The sequence below is a fragment of the Perca fluviatilis genome, chromosome 11 (assembly GCF_010015445.1).
Source record: "Perca fluviatilis chromosome 11, GENO_Pfluv_1.0, whole genome shotgun sequence".
In the NCBI taxonomy this organism is placed as follows: Eukaryota; Metazoa; Chordata; class Actinopteri; order Perciformes; family Percidae; genus Perca; species Perca fluviatilis.
In genome coordinates, this window is record NC_053122.1 from 14,997,146 (window position 1) to 15,013,317 (window position 16,172).

A 16,172-nucleotide genomic window follows, 5' to 3' on the forward strand; every position below is an offset into this window, starting at 1 on the left:
TTACATTGTTCCCTTTTAGCATGGACGACCTTCACGTGTTTATTGTCTGATGTGTTTTTTTGTGTTTGTAAAGTGGAAGTAGCACAGCATTGTTTCTCCATGTGCAGGCAGGGTGTTGGGCAGAACATTCAGTTCTTTTTGTGTTGGTGGCATTGGATGTGGGGGATGTATTTTAGGTTGCTGTACAACACACTGTTGTGCAGACAGCTCACCACAACTTCCTCTAGTTTAGACAACCCTGGTTGTACTCACCTCTTTGTAGGAGAAGGGTTAAATTTCTTGGGTACAGAATCGCGTTTGACAAACCATGTTGAATCTGCACTCGTTATGCGTGTAGCAACGTGTAGCCCTGCAAAACTGTAGTAAATATTGTTTGCAGGAAGTGTGACAGAAACTTAGCAAAGTTATAATTCTCAGAGTGACAGCAGTTGATGGAGGAAACTCACAGATGTATGCTGCAACCGATAAGAAAATCTGAGATAACCGTTTATGTCCCTACAGCAAGCCATCAACAGCTGCCTTCTAACACAAAACATTTCCTGTCAGGAAAACTAATATGAACATAGACAATGTGACAAAAAATGGCCTACTTACCTATGATTAAAAAACAACTCATGAAGTTTACTGAAACACTTTGGTATGTTCTGAGGTTATGTGCATTTCATGTCACCACATTTATCGAGCTTGCAGCTTGTTAGCATACTTACACTTTTTAGTTTTAATAAGATGTGTTGATACAGATGTAATATTAATAAATATATATTCAAAATGCCATTTTTTGTGCATGCTTTAACCGATGCCTTTACTCAAAATTGTTCTCTACATGTCTTGCAAAATATTTATACATTCTTGTACACATTGAAATGTGTTGCCATGGTTTTCAATTGTATCACAACAGTAGAGAAAATCAGCGTGTAGACATGAGATACTTTGGGAATCACTGTGAACATCATGCCTGCATCTATTTTTGCTCAAGTTACATTATGATATAGGGTTAGAAGTAATGCAGCTGTAAGTGCAGATTCATTGAAAAATGAAAGCAAAAAAGTACAAAACAATGGCAGACTGAGGCACAAAAGCAGGATGACATTGAAATAAAAGGTAGGTACATCAAATAAATCAGGATAAAGTAGAATAATAAGTTATAACAAAAAGTAAAAGAATGACAATTTGCAGGATATCCTGTAGAAACACATTTTCTGAAGAAACTTAAAGTTCCCCTTCACTCAGAATATGTTTTTTGCCTCATCGTAAACTTTGGGTCGGTCGGTCCATCACTTTGCTCTGGACTAAAATATCTCAAAAACTACTGAATGGATTGTCATGAAATTTCATGGACATTTATGGTCCCCAGAGGATGAATTCTAATGACTTTGGTGGTCCCCTCACTCCTATAGCACCACCATGACACAGCATTTGTGTATTTTAGTGAAATGTCTTGACAACTGCTGATATTGCCCCACTATAACATGTCAAAATAAGCATCTAGTTCTGTGCTACTGCAAAATTACACAGTAAAAGCTTCAAATTGACCCTAGGATTTATAGGTAACTACTGAGGGGCTGCAAGAGTTAGAGTAATCGGGACCTATTTTTAGTGCAGCTACCTTAAAGGAGAATTCCGGCCAATTTTTATGTTAATCTTGATCACTACAAACATGCGAGTACTTTCGATTGAAAAAACCCCGACCTGAATCGGTCCTAGCAAACTGGAGTTGCTGCAGCTACCTCTACGAGCTTCCACTGAGCTAAAACGGCATGCCGGTCGGGCCTGCTAGAGTGGCTAAGGGAACTACCACACAGATCGACACTGCCAAGCCTCCTACTCACCAACACCAGATCGATCACACACAAAATGGATGAGCTACAAATACACACGGAACTGCTGTGTGATGATTTTCACAGAAGCCTGGCTGAACACACTTATCGTGGACGGCAGCTAGCAGCTAACAGCTAGCAGCTAGCAGCTAACAGCTAACAGGGCGAGCTACCTACCGGCAGGATCGAGACAGGGTAGGTGAATTTAAACAATGTCTGAGTTGAAAACAGTGGCGTAACGAGCCAACACCGGGCCCCTATGCAAGATTATCAAGGCGGGCCCCCTTACTACAGCATGTGATGATGGCGCAATGTCCACGAGTAGGCTACCATGAATAGGACAGGAGAGGATCATAGAAAAACAGCATATAAGAGATGAGATGACTGACAAAATCAGGAGTAGCCTACGCGCACCACAACAACAACAAAACACTGGTGAATGCGCACCATAACACATGAAAAAGCACACAAGGGCAGTCCTTCCAGGATTTTGCTGCCTTTTTTGAGCTTGTTGTGGCCCAAAATGCCTGATTTCTTACATCTCCTCGTAGCAGTAGCAGCAGCAACTCCAGTTTGCTAGGATCGATTCAGGTCGGGGTTTTTTCAATCGAAAGTACTCGCATATTTATAGCGATCAAGATTAACGTAAAAATTGAATTCTTCTTTAAAATAACACTGTAACTTTTAGCTGCAGCTGTAGTTCCAATGAGACAACCTGAAGGGGGACCGAAGCGGGAAAAGTTACATAGTGTTGCTTTAACTGAACTGTATTTTTGAGCAACTGACATTTTACCATGAGTAGAGAGAAGTACACTAAATTAGTCCACATGAGATGTAAAGAAAGTGTGCATGAAAGCTATTTGGCATGAACATTTCATGAGCTGAAAGAAGCAGTTTTGTCAACTGTTTTGGTCTTTCTCCGAGGCCAAGGATGTTTTTATATACAGCATTGACACGACTATGTAACAAATTGGATCATGTTGGCTGAAAATGTGAGAGTTCAATCATTCTGCATCACGTATGAAAATCAGGAACTTACATGATGTAATAGGTTATTATACATTCAGTGATGGAAGTGGTGTCCATTGCTGACTGCTGCAGTGAATTTCTTAAACTTGGAGGGTACCAGTGTTGGAAATGTGAACAGCTTGGTGATAGATGTTTTTTTATCAAGATGTTTTAGGATTAGGGCTAAGGTTCTCAAATTGAATTGTCTAAAAGCAGATACAGCAAGCTGTAAACCTGACTGAAGAATTTTTCAACATAAAGTTGTCAAAAAAACAGCAACAATTAAAATTTCAAAAAGTCCTGATCAATGTCATATTGCTTACACGGAAAGACATTTAGAAACCTAAGATAACAAAGGATTGATCATGTTCTCTGTTAAAGTGTTTGTTTTGTCACAGCTTCCTGTCAACATAACAGGAAGTCAATAAAATAAATAATCGATTATGTTACTGATTTTTTGCCAGCACTCTTGTCTAAAATGGAAACGCTTGGGCGGTTTAGTCACACAACCACAGTGTCCCTGGTTTAGTTCTGGTGGGCGACTTGTGTTTTATGTTATGCCACTCTGTTTCCCCCCATATTTCCGACAGACCTGAACGATTTATGAAACCAAAGAACACACTGAGGTTAAGTCAAGAGTTAGATGAGAAGAGATGCTGAATTTTGATACCTTTGGACAGAGTCAAGCTAACTGTTTCCCCCTCCCTCCAGTATTTATGCTAAGCTAAGCGGATGCTAGCTGTAGCTTTACAGACATGAGAGTGACATCTACCTTCTCAACTAACTTTTGGCAAGAAAGCAAATAAGCGTATTTCCCAAAATAGAAAATGTTGACCTATTGCTTTTGGCTAGTTTGCTATTTAGCAACCAAAAGCTAGTGCTCATACAGGTTTTGCTTTTGCAGAGTAAGGCTGTAGCAGCAAAATCCCCTCAGTGTATTGTATTAAGCAAGTAAGCATTTTATTGCTCATGTTATGAGTTCACCTTTTCATTTGTAAAGGGAAGATTGTTTCCAAAACATGAAACAGTGGTTCAACATTGGTTCTCGAGGCAGACTGGTCTGGAACAGATACTAAAGCATTTGCCTATCTGCTGATGAATTTTCCACTGCCCCATTTGCATCCTCAGACTTTAAAACAAACAAGTCTACAGGTCTAAGTACAGTACACAGACTGTATTTGCAGCTTGCGCAGGTTAACGTCATACCCAACTTCCTCTTTTTCTGTGGTTAGTTCAGCATGATGTTGTGACGCTACTAACCAACCTCATTTCAGACATGTGCTGTAGATATATAAGTTGACGCTGAGCAAATTCATCAAACAGACACAGTGGCAGTCGCAGATCTCACAACTCTCAAAGAGCAGCCCAACGTACGTCACCCCCGTACAAAGCATTGTTGCCATGCCGAGTCTAGTCGCATCACCACCAAGGGAGCAGCAGCAACTCACCATGGACACTAATAACAAGAAGAGGTAAATATTTTATCATAACTGATGCTGATGATCAACCTTTTTAGTATTAAGACCACGTTAGTAAAATAACCATTGTTGGTTTGTGTTTGGGTTGACCAGAAGAGGAAACCTGAAGTCTCGGCTGCAGTGTAGATCATCTCAAGTCGAGAACACTGAGGGGTAAGTAAAGAAAACCTTTCCATTGGAAAATAAACATCTAAACTGTTGGCATATTTGTTGCACATGTGAGTGACAGTGCACTCCTGTTTTGCAGGCTTTGTTTCGAGGAGATGTCCCAGTGGTCCCATTCACTAGAGAGACTTCTATCATCCAAATGTAAGTTAATCAATACGTAGTCCCATAGTCAAATTTCATTGTCAGTATTCTTCCTCAACGCTGGCTAACTGCTCATTTTTCATATCTGTTTAGATGGCATAAAGATATTCCATGCCTTCTTGAAGTCAGAGTTTAGTGATGAAAACATTGAATTTTGGCTGGTCTGTGAGGACTTTAAGAAGATCAAGTCTTCCTTCAGGATGTCCTCCAGGGCCAAAAAGATCTTTAAACGCTACATTCAAGCTGAGGCTCCGAGAGAGGTAAGAACAGCGGTGTTTATAATGCAGACAGATCTACAGTTCTTTTTGCAATATCACCCCTGCTACTACTTTTTTTACCATCTGCATTATTTTTTCGTTGCTTCCAGATCAACATTGATCACAAGACCAGAGAGCTGATCAGGCGGAACATGAAGACGACCACCACAGAGTGTTTTGATGATGCCCGGAGGATCGTCTACGGGCTAATGGAGAGGGACTCTTACCCACGATTCCTCAGGTCTGACATCTATCTGGCTCTACTGGACTCTACGTCAGAATCGGCGAAGATGTAAATAAAACAGATACCTGAGAGATTGCGTTTTTTTAGAACCTGCACTGTGAAGCAGAGCCCAATGCTGGACTACCTGAGAGAAGCTGTGGTGTATGTGTTTGCTTGTCCTGGGAGCACTGGTGGGGATTCTTTAAGCACCTATTTTCAACACATTCATGCCTTCCTTCTGAGTTGGAGAAGACATGCTTTGGAGTTGGCCACAGCCACATATGACAGTTTTAGTGAAGAGAAGTCAGCTCTGTCCTAAAAAAGCTGAAGAGAGTTTGTTTACAAACAGCTGGTATAATGGAAAAGGATGGGTTGAGGCCAAAAATGGCTACAGTTGTACATTAGCAAATGCTGTGATAGCCACTGTAAAGCAAAAAATTTCCCAGAGATGCGACAATTATGTATTGAAAATGCTAGGGACTTTCTGTGTGAGGCGCCAGGAAGTGTATGTGGTACATGCAACACCCTCCACCCAAGATGCAAGTGCATGAGCGGGTATCTACATTTGCACACCATCTTAAGTTCATTGTTGTCTCACAAAAGCAATAGATGCTATCTAGATGTGTAATTTTATGCACAGTGTGATGCATACAAACCTTTTACATTCTGACGTCAGTGCTATCACACTGACATAACTCATATGTTACAATTATAATAATTTTTAATAAGCTATGTGTTTTGTTGTTTTCCACAGTTTGTGAAAATGTAAATATTAAGGTAGAATTGTACATAATAAAAACTATATATTTGCTTTGGAATCTGCTTACAACAAATTATTTTAGACGTACAGTGCCACAATGACTAAAATCTGTTATCAGATAAACAGAAACCAGGTCATATTCCCATTTTAGATAAACATCACCTTAAGAAGCCGTGAAGTCACCAATTCATTCATAAATTTTTCATTCATATATTTACTCATAGTCAGAATATTTACTGCCTGTTTGCAGCACAGATATCAGAATCATTCCTCATGCTCTCTGCAATACTAAACAGTGTACAGAGCTTCAAGTGTCTGAAACTGTGTCCTCGTTATGTTTATAGATTCCAAACTTGGGAATAGTTTGATATTTTGGGAAATATGCTTATTTGCCTGAGTTAGATTAGAAGTTTGATACCACTTTCATGTCTTTACCGTCAATATGAAGCTATAGCTGTTTAGCTTAGTTTAGCATAAAGATGATGGTAGCTAGCTTGACTCTGTCCAAAGGTTAATAATTCCACCTACCAGCATCTTTAATGCTCAAAAATTAACACGTTAAATCTCATTTGTTTAAAGGTTCTATATAAGACATTCAGAACCACTAGTGGACGCACTGAAACACTAGCATCTCAGACCAAAACAAATGGCCGCATTGGCCACACCACCCATATTTAGTGTTGAGAGTGGTATCAATTTTCTCATCAAACTCTCAGCAAGAATAAGCATATTTCCCAAAAATATTGTCTGACACTATTTTGTTATCAGCTTGTCTCTGCTCCTCATCAAAACTACAAAAAAAGTTTTTTACAATGAGTGAAACACTAGTCCAGTTAATTTAAATGTTTAAGATGTCTTGTACATTAATTCTTGCAGATTTCCCCCAAATTCTGTCTCACACAATTGGGGCTTTGGGTACTTTGAGGTTACCACTAGCATCTAAAATAAAGTTATGTGGGTTTAAACTGTGTCTGGCTGCACAGCATAAGATTGTAATGTGGATCAGTGAGGTTTAAAGGGTTAACAACTAGGACCGCAGTGAGAAAGGCTGTTGCTTAAGGCTCCCACCTACGCAGCATCTACAACAGATGTGTCATTGGCCTTTGATGCTTTTGGTTTCAAGCACATTCTACAATTCATTCAGCCTTTGTTTAACCATTCAAGGCAAGGCAAGGCAGCTTTATTCATATAGCACATTGAGGCAACAAGGCAATTCAAAGTGCTTTACATAAAAACGATAAAACTAAATAAAAGTTACAGTGCAGTATAAGAAATGAAACATTAAAGAGCAGTTCAAAACAGTTAAACATATAAAAACAGATAAAATACGAGATTACTTTTACTCTCTTTTTTTCCCCTTTCCCCTTTCCTTTTCCGTCATCATATCCACTATTGGTCCCCCTGGGACGTGTGGTTTACTCTGCTTGCCACCCATCTTGGCGTGGAAAAAGTACTCGCAAAAACCCTTTTGGTTGAAATTCACACTTTTGTAATTAGATTTTGATTAGTGATCTCATGTCAACCAGTTGAAATTCACACTTTGTTGTAATTGGTGATCTCATCTCAACCCGAAACCCTATTGATTTGAAATTCACACTTGGTTGTAATTAGTGATCTTATTCAGTCTTTCATTTTATAAGTATAGCAATGACACATCACCCTCATAAATTGTTCTTAAAAGCAGGAAGTTTTAAAAGTGAAACAACATAATCACCACAAAGGAAGTTTAGGAGTGGGAACCTACCAAGTATCACTCTGTTGAAGGTTACAAAAATTAGGGAGAAGTGTTCAGACCCAACTGCTCAACCACATCCTCTTTTAATCTCACATGTGCGTCCTGAGGCAGGTGAACGTACAAGTAATAATACCTCTGAAAGGCTTTTGTTCTTTTAGAGAGTAATAGACATCAATTTGTCAGTTATTTCATGTTTTGCCAAAAGGGCTTTCAGCAGGATGAGAACATCCATTTTGTTTCCTATATAGGTCATTAGCTGTTTTTTTTTTCATTCAAATGCAGCTGAGGTGTTAAACTGATACAGATCGACCACTGCCTGACTAATCATCATTTCCTTTTTTGCAATGCTCTGTTTATTAGTAATGGGATGATCCTACGATAGATTGGTCATATGACCATGAGAAGCTATAAAAGACCAAAAATTAGGTCACATTTGAGAGGCAGGATGTTCACACTGTATCTATAAAATACTATGTAAAACTTTGATGATATCCACTATCCACTATATATGTCACTCAGTCATTGAGCCCTTAAGTCATGAGACAGAAGTCATCCTTTTGGAACCACATGGGCTGTAGGTCACTGAATTACTGTGCGATGTTGCTCAACCAGTTAAAAAAAAAGAAGGAGGCTTTGTTTCAGGTGAAAATTTTCCAATGTGGAAATTTTCAGCCAGATAAAAATCTGCTTCAGTCAAACATGAGGTTAAAAAATTTCCACCAGTGGTATAACCCAAAAAATCATCATAAAAATTAAAACAGAATCAATTTAAGCATTTTAAGACATTGGGTATACTTTGTTTACTAAATGTATCTGAAGGAACAAACAACAGAACAGTTGGATCCACAAATATTGGATGATCCTGTTATGTTTATTGCATTCATATTTCTATTCATGCTTTGTTTTAATGTGTATGCTGTTTTTAATGTAAAGCACTTGGAGTTTACATGTAATGAAAGGTGCCTGAGACACACGCATTTCAACCAGTTCACACGCTCACACGCCACACCTGGTATTTCTCGAGCTGATGAAGGCACAATGCACTGAAAGCAATAATTGACGCGCCTCATTTGATGCTTCTATTGCACACTGCAGGCATCATATTAGAATTGCCAACACCACAAAACCAGCCGTATTTTAGAAAAGGTCACTTTTTAGGCAAAGGTGATATACTAACCCTATCAGTGGTTGCATTAGACTTTCTCCCTTGACAGACAAAGTTGAAAAACGTATTCCGTCATAGGCTATGTGCTCACCGCTTCTGCAGAATTATGAGCGTGATTCACGTGATCGTTTATATCCTTTGCTCTCGTGAATGTAAAAATTATACAAATAGAAGACTGTATTGTCAAAATGACAATGCTTACATGCTGACATTTAGCAAATATAATCAGTAGGCAATTTGATAATTTAACTAAGTTAAACTACTGTAGCGGGAACTACCACAGATAAGGATTTGAGTACTTTGCTAGGTGTTTATGTTTCTGTTTGTCTGTCTGGCACAAAACTTTGCAGGTGTGTGGTTGAGATCAAAATGAAGTTTAAAAACGGATGTGGTAAGAGAAAGGGCGGTAGAAATAGGGCGGTAGGAAGTAGGGAAGGGGCACCTCCACTTTACGCCCGTGGCCCGATTAACTGCTGGTGTGACCCCTCTGCAAGGTGGTTTCTCGTGGTAATTTTGCTAACAAGGGAGGATAGCATTTGCCCCTCATCCCCCTTCAAGTTACCTATAGATATAATGTTTACTATGTTCTCAGTTAAACGTGATTTTAAGCTAACATTTGCTGATTAGCACTAAACACAAAGTAGAGCTGAAACTAATGAGAAAGTCATTAGTTTTGTAGGTATTTGATCGTAAACCAAACTATTAGACAAATCAACATTTTGACCTTAATGTAGTGCTAGATGAAACATTAAGGATTTAATACAAGTTATTATATTCATCCCACAGGGGAAAAGAATGTCTGTACCAAATTTCAATACAACCCATGCAATAGCTGTCAAAATATTTAATTAAAAGCATTAAATGTCAACCTGCTTGTGGTGCTAAAGGAAAAGTTAGGAGATTTATCCTCTGGGGACCATGAATTTAATTTCATGGCAATCCATCCAGTACCTGTTGAGATATTTCAGTCTGGACCAAAGTGGTGGACTGACCAATATTAGTCAGTCCACCAATACAGTCTGGTTAGTCCACACAGCATTTCGGGATGGGAGAAAAACGTGCTCTGGTTTGTTGGCATTTCTTTAAACCAATCACAATTGCCATGGGTCGCGCTAAGCACCGGGAAAAGACGCAGTGCCGCTGCATAATAGCCTCGGGAAGGAACTTGTTTTGGTGGAACATGTGTGTGTACGTGTAAAAGTTGTTGAAAACTCAGATTGGACAGATAATCTAGCTAGCTGTCTCAATTTACCCTGCAGAGATCTGAGGAGCAGTTAGCTTTAGTCCTTATAAATAAATCGACCGGAGATTAAAATTCCAACTCAAACAAAATGGAAGGTAACGGACATCTGGCTGAAAAGAGTGGGAGTGGAACGTCATGACCAACATAGACATCCCTAGAGCCACGCTACTAACATGACTAAAAAACAGAAGTGCATTTACATGTTTTCATTTTCTGAAAGCTGAAAGCTGGGCAGACTACAAACAGAATACTCAAGTGTGTTAAGTGTTAAGCTTACCAGAGGTCAGTTAACCTCATCTGTGAGCACAGGTTTTGCCAAAACATTAAATATATCAGATATATTTACCATTACATGCTAAAAATGAGTTGATGAGTAATTACAGGTATTTTTGATTGGATTAATTGTAAAATTCAGGGTTAGAATTAGGATATAAAGCTATCCAATCTATCCCAGCATGCATCAATTGGAAGACAAGGAAACAACCAGGACACACAAAGAGTCTCAAGTCTGCATGATCTATAGGTGTTCAGACTGTGAGAGAAGCCCAGAAACAGGCTAAAAACATACTTGACCATGCATGTTAACATTCATTTTAACATGTTAAACTCAATGATACATCCACCCGTTAACCACCGAGCCTAGCTGCCCTGGTGTGAATTGCAAATGAAAGGCTGTAAAACTATTTTCAACCTTGGTTTTGGCTGCCAGAGCTGTATTATGTAAAACTAACTTGATCAAAAGCAAACCTCAGTGACAATGGTCAAAGCCTATAATGCAAATCTAGTAATAATATTTATATCTACAGTATAGAGGGGTTACATAACTTATTAATTTAGAACAACAAAATGTACTGAATAATTCGTGAGAGTAAGGCAGGCTATAAAAGCTTAAACCAACACCAAACAGGGTGAACGGCACTTCTGTATTTGCTTTGCGGCCTTCAATCGGCTGATTTAATGTAAGTAATGGTTTATTACTCACACAATAGCAGACTTAGATATTCTGATTTGCTTCTCTGTTTTGTCTGTGTTTACACTACTTCCTCAGCACTGACCTTAAAACTGTAATGTGTGGTATTTTTTTTAAGATAATTTTTTGGGAATTTTTAGGCCTTTATTTGACAGGACAGCTGAAGACATGAAAGGGGAGAGGGAGGGGGAATGACATGCAGCAAAGGGCCGCAGGTCGGAGTCGAACCCAGGCCCACTGCGTCGAAGAGTAAACCTCTATATATGGGTGCCCGCGCTACCAACTGAGCTATCTGGGCGCCCACCATGAGGAATTGTAAGTAATGACAACAAAACTGTAGGCATGTCCACATGGTATAAGCCTTACGTGATCACGCACGTGCCCCCACCCCTCCTCCATGCAGTTGCTTGTAGCCAAGGAGGAAACGGAGGATTAAAAAACATGATGGACTCTTCAGAAGAGGTGCTGTAATTATCTTCACTTGAGCTTCTGCACGGGAAAGTCACCAGACGACACAATCTTCAGAACATAGCAATACTGAGAAATACAGAGACAGTTGTGTGGAAGTGATCTTTCTTACAGTAATTAGCTCTGTAGCAACTAATTTGCAATGGCTTGAATGTAACGGCCGTCAATTTTTTAAATATATTATTACATTTTTTTCGTGATTGTTATGACTCATGATTGAGAAGAGAATTATGAGAGAATTTCTTATAATCTTGAGATAATATGTCATAAATATGATGAGATGATATGAAGTTGTTTGTAAACAAAATTAATTTCTTCTTATAAATTACTGGCATGTGTTTGTTTTCAAGCCTCTAAAATGATGCATATAAAACAAGGACAAAAATCAATCTTTGGTTGCAACTGGTAGAAATACAAACAGGGACGTAGGGTCGCAAGTCAAAAATGATTGGAACTGTACTATTTACTGAAAGTGAGTAGGCCTATACTAGCCATATTTCACATGGTATATATAATCATACTAGGGGTGGTACGGTTCATGAAAAAACATCCGAACCGCTCGGTTCGCTAGTCTCGGTTCGGAGCGTGTGTGTGCAGCACGGTTCATCAGTACACTGTTAATGTGCACTAACCACTTACTGCCATAGTGCCCACTTTTGACACCTATGTTAAAACACGTACTGAAAATGATGAGCGGGATGAGTTTGACGAACGCAACACATGGCAGCTGATTGGACGATCGCGTCACATGGGTCTTGCTGCTCCCGAATTTCAAAACAGACTTTAATGGCGGCTCGTTCAGAATCATAGAAAGTATATAATGGACCAACAGACCCCGTTGCTCTGGACGGAGACCAGTGAAGGCTATTAGAAGCACTTTTATATATTGTCGTGTTTCTTTAGAAATAAACAATGGACAAATAGAGTCTTTAAACGCTTCAGATGTAAAGTTATTCGCTGTCAAAGTGACGTCAAAATGAATGGCAGTCAATGGGATGCTAACGGGAGGTGATCGCTTTGTAGCATCAAAATGGCGCCATAGGAGCTACGCGTTCTGAAGCGAAGCTTACCCCCTTGTTCAGAATACGATCTCATATTGTACTAAAATAGTTCACCGAAACGTGTTTCTGAAAACATTTTAAGCAAGAAACAGGCCATGCAGTTGCTGAATCTGTCTTCATTTCAGATCGACAAAGGTCAGTTTAAAAGATTTTCGTCAGATTTTGAGAGACACCGAGCCGACCGCTCCTCAAGTGGAGTGGGGTGCTGCTGCTGCAGGTCACGTCACATGCAGAAATTTGAAGTGGGAGATAAATGTCGTTTATAGTCTGGTGTGTGGGAACATTTTGGATTTCACGTTACCTATGATGAAATAAAACAATATATAGAACTGCCACTGTGTGCATGTATTGTGCAACATGCATTCAATATGCTAATTTTAGCTATATATCATATGCTGAAGTATATTCTGGAGTGTTAAAGATTAAAAGAAAAAATAACAAGAAAAACCGTGATACAAACCGAACCGTGGGTTTTGTGAACCGTACCACCCCTAAATCATACCATTGCAACCTCAACAATTAGGTCATGAGTTGCTGATTGGATATGACTGGTTGTTACTGATCTGCTATACCTGCAACTGTTGATAATCTACAAGATGAAACTTGATTGTAACTAGTATATATAAATGAGGGTCCACTGTGTGCATGATTTCTCTGTGTTGGAGCAGGCACACTGCAAAAGACATGCTCTCACAGCACATGGGGTTAGCAACTTTATTCTGCACTACATAATTCCATTCAGCTGATTTATTTTTCTCCCATTCAAAGTACAGCATGTAGGTTATAAAAATGTTACAGCTAACTTTTGGATGTATGTATGAAGCTGCAGGTTTTCTCTTTTCTCTTCCTCCTGTCCCGTCCTGCAAACCACATGCTAATTCATGCTTATCAAGTCCTTGTGTCAGTGGCAAGATCGAGATTTAAGAACTTTATTGTTATTATGCAAGTACAACGTCCAATGTCCATGTCAGCCTCAAATAGTGCATTGTATCTCCTCTACTCCATTTTTTTGTTTGTTTTGTGTGGTCTTTGCAGTATCTCATTCACATGACATCTTTCGGTCAACAGCTCATGTGAACATTTACTGCAAAGCACAGTGTGTGTGTGTGTGTGTGTGTGTGTGTGTGTGTGTGTGTGTGTGTGTGTGTGTGTGTGTGTGTGTGTGTGTGTGTGTGTGTGTGTGTGTGTGTGTGTGTGTGACATCATGCACTAATGTGGTCTGGGAGACACCTACTGTAGCGGGAACTACCACAGAAGAGGATTTGAGCGCTTTGCCAGGTGTTTATATGTCTGTCTGTCTGTCTGTCTGTCTGTCCGTCCTTCCGTCTATCTGTCTGCGACTAGCTTTTGTCACAACCATAAAAGATGCAGTCATTAAACTTTACAGTTGTGTAGTTGAGATCAAAATGAAGGCCAAGTTTGAAGATAGGTGTGGTTCGAGCAAGGGCGCAGGAAGTATAACAGCATTTTAAAGAAGTTAAAATTAAAATAAAGTCAAAATATGAAGAAACAATGATTGTGGAGAGGAGGTAATCCAGAAGCTGTGAAAGTAAGACACACAGAAGGAACTGCATATAAAAAGATAAACAAACTTGACCACTTGACCTGTAAGAATAGCACTGACTTGAATGACGGGCTAATTAATGTAGAGACTATATAATGCATTTAACTGTGATGTGGGTTGCGATACACAGCAAAGTTGTCTTCTATAAATAAATATTAAGATAGAGCACAAGCTTTAACACACTTTTATTGTGGCATCTTCTGATTACATGACAATCCCGCTGTATGTCAACAGAGGTTAAAGCTAGCAAGACGCTGACACCTGTAGTTTAGGGTGAAACGTGTCTTGACATCACAGTCAGATTCCACTCTGGCTTTGACCCTCATCAGTGAGAAGAGACAGTCAGGATCCAGTGGAGAAGCTGTGAGGTTGAAAATCTAACTGGAATCTAAGGAAAAATCTTCTGAGGATTCAGTGGCATCATGCATGCTGAGAGATAATGTCAAATTATCATTCACAGAGGAGTGCAATTCAAATTCAACAATAAATGGGCTCTCTAAGACATCTCTGGACCTCCAGGACAAAAAGAGAATGTAAGTACAATATGTCTCATTTGCAATGAAGCTTATTTTGAACTCTCTTTGTTTTATGGACCTGGGACAGTCAGACTTTCTTGATACTGTTGTCCTCTCTTGTAGACATAACACATGGAATTCCAGAATAACTTAATCCAGAGTTCATTACAATGGAGGAAAATCAACAGGTGTTTTTTTTAATTGAATCATACTGCGTACTAATATTGTGCTGTCTAATGTTTTCTTTCAAACGTGAACACATCACAAAAACCTTCCTCTTCCTCCTTCTGCAGACAGGAAACAAATGAAACAAGCTTATTGGGAGAATCTCTTGAGACACTTCTTTCCCAGAAATGTAATTTTCATCCACTTTCAAGCAACATAAAACTAATATCACGGTTGGTTTCTGTTTTCTTTCTAATTAAGTTATGTTCCCTTGTGTAAAATGTGGACAAATAGCATTCCAGGACTTTCTGAAATCAGAGTTTTGTGAGGAAAATCTGGACTTCTAGCTTGCCTGTCAAGAGTTTAAAACCTCTGACAGTCCAGAGTGGCTAACACAGAGAGGAGCAAACATTTAGAGTTCATCGGGGCTAAGTCTCTCACACAGGTAACAACAACTCTATGAGGTGACCAAATAAAAAGGGGAGAACTGAATGTGCAGCCCAATGTGCTCAAACCCAAATATAAACATAGCATAACAAAAACATAATTTAGTTTACACATGAGTATTCAATGTGTTTTTGCACAATGACAAGAAGTGCAATTTTCTAGAAAACGGTTCAAGTTAAAGTCCTAAAAAAAGACACTGACCTGTATCATTTACTGTACATCAACCACAGCCACCAACATTTTAAATAGTTACTTTCCGACCGAAGTAATGATGCAGGTGGCTGCACAGTAAATGTTTACATTCAAACAGCATGTTCAGTTATTGTAGCTGTTTTTTTTTACATATCTTTGCAGGTAAACTTAGATTTCTACACAAGAGAGCTCATCAGCCAGAGTCTCCAGCAACCAAGTCCACCATATTTTGTTGTGGCACAGAGGAAAATCTACAGTGTGTTGGAGAATGACTCCTTCCCATGCTTAATTCAATTTGAGCAATGCAAAGTCCTGTTTGATGCAGCTTCTAAGCAAAGAGGCCTCAGGAAAGACAGAAAGGCCTTGAAGATACGAAGCACTGGATATCTAATGCTGCATGATTCAAAACCATAGTTCAAAACCAATCAGTTTGCAGTGTGAGGTCTATCTCGTGCACAAGGACTGACGTCATATCATGTTGGTGGTGTAAAGGGTTGCACAGACACTGAGCAGGCACTTCCCCTTTCCTCAAAATGTCAACATAACTGTCTGACAAGCCTGAACGCTGTGCCAGTGCAATGGACATAACACCATGCAGGCAGTGCCATCTGTTGCACAGTGAACACTGGACATCACCAAAGGTTAAAGGGATACGCCACCGTTTGTTGAAATAGGGCTTATCACGGCCTCCCCTAGCTCTAGATAGGTGGGCCAACGCATTTTTTGTGCATGCATTGTTTTAGTCCGGTGCAACACTGGCAGCAATGCCGCTAGTTAGTTTAGCGTAGTGAATGG

At 39.4% G+C, this 16,172-nt stretch overlaps 1 protein-coding gene and 1 pseudogene across 1 annotated transcript; both read left to right on the forward strand.

Moving 5' to 3' along the window:
• Window positions 1–4,118: 4,118 nt before the first annotated feature.
• On the forward strand, window positions 4,119–5,887 carry LOC120567612 (regulator of G-protein signaling 21-like). Its single transcript, XM_039814524.1, has 5 exons — window positions 4,119–4,297; window positions 4,397–4,456; window positions 4,551–4,612; window positions 4,706–4,872; window positions 4,980–5,887. The coding sequence occupies exons 1-5, from the start codon at window positions 4,227–4,229 to the stop codon at window positions 5,163–5,165; spliced, it is 546 nt and encodes a 181-aa protein (XP_039670458.1). The 5' UTR covers window positions 4,119–4,226; the 3' UTR covers window positions 5,166–5,887.
• Window positions 5,888–14,702: 8,815 nt separating this feature from the next.
• LOC120567939 lies at window positions 14,703–15,791 on the forward strand (annotated as a pseudogene).
• The last annotated feature ends 381 nt before the right edge of the window (window positions 15,792–16,172 follow it).

What these genes read in the sequence shown, in the direction of transcription:
- LOC120567612 (XM_039814524.1), top strand. Translation starts at nt 4,227, where the DNA reads ATGCCGAGTCTAGTCGCATCACCACCAAGGGAGCAGCAGCAACTCACC. An exon ending in GACACTAATAACAAGAAGAG is followed by an intron (nt 4,298 to 4,396) that starts GTAAATATTTTA and finishes TGGGTTGACCAG; the next exon opens with AAGAGGAAACCTGAAGTCTC. An exon ending in GAGACTTCTATCATCCAAAT is followed by an intron (nt 4,613 to 4,705) that starts GTAAGTTAATCA and finishes ATATCTGTTTAG; the next exon opens with ATGGCATAAAGATATTCCAT.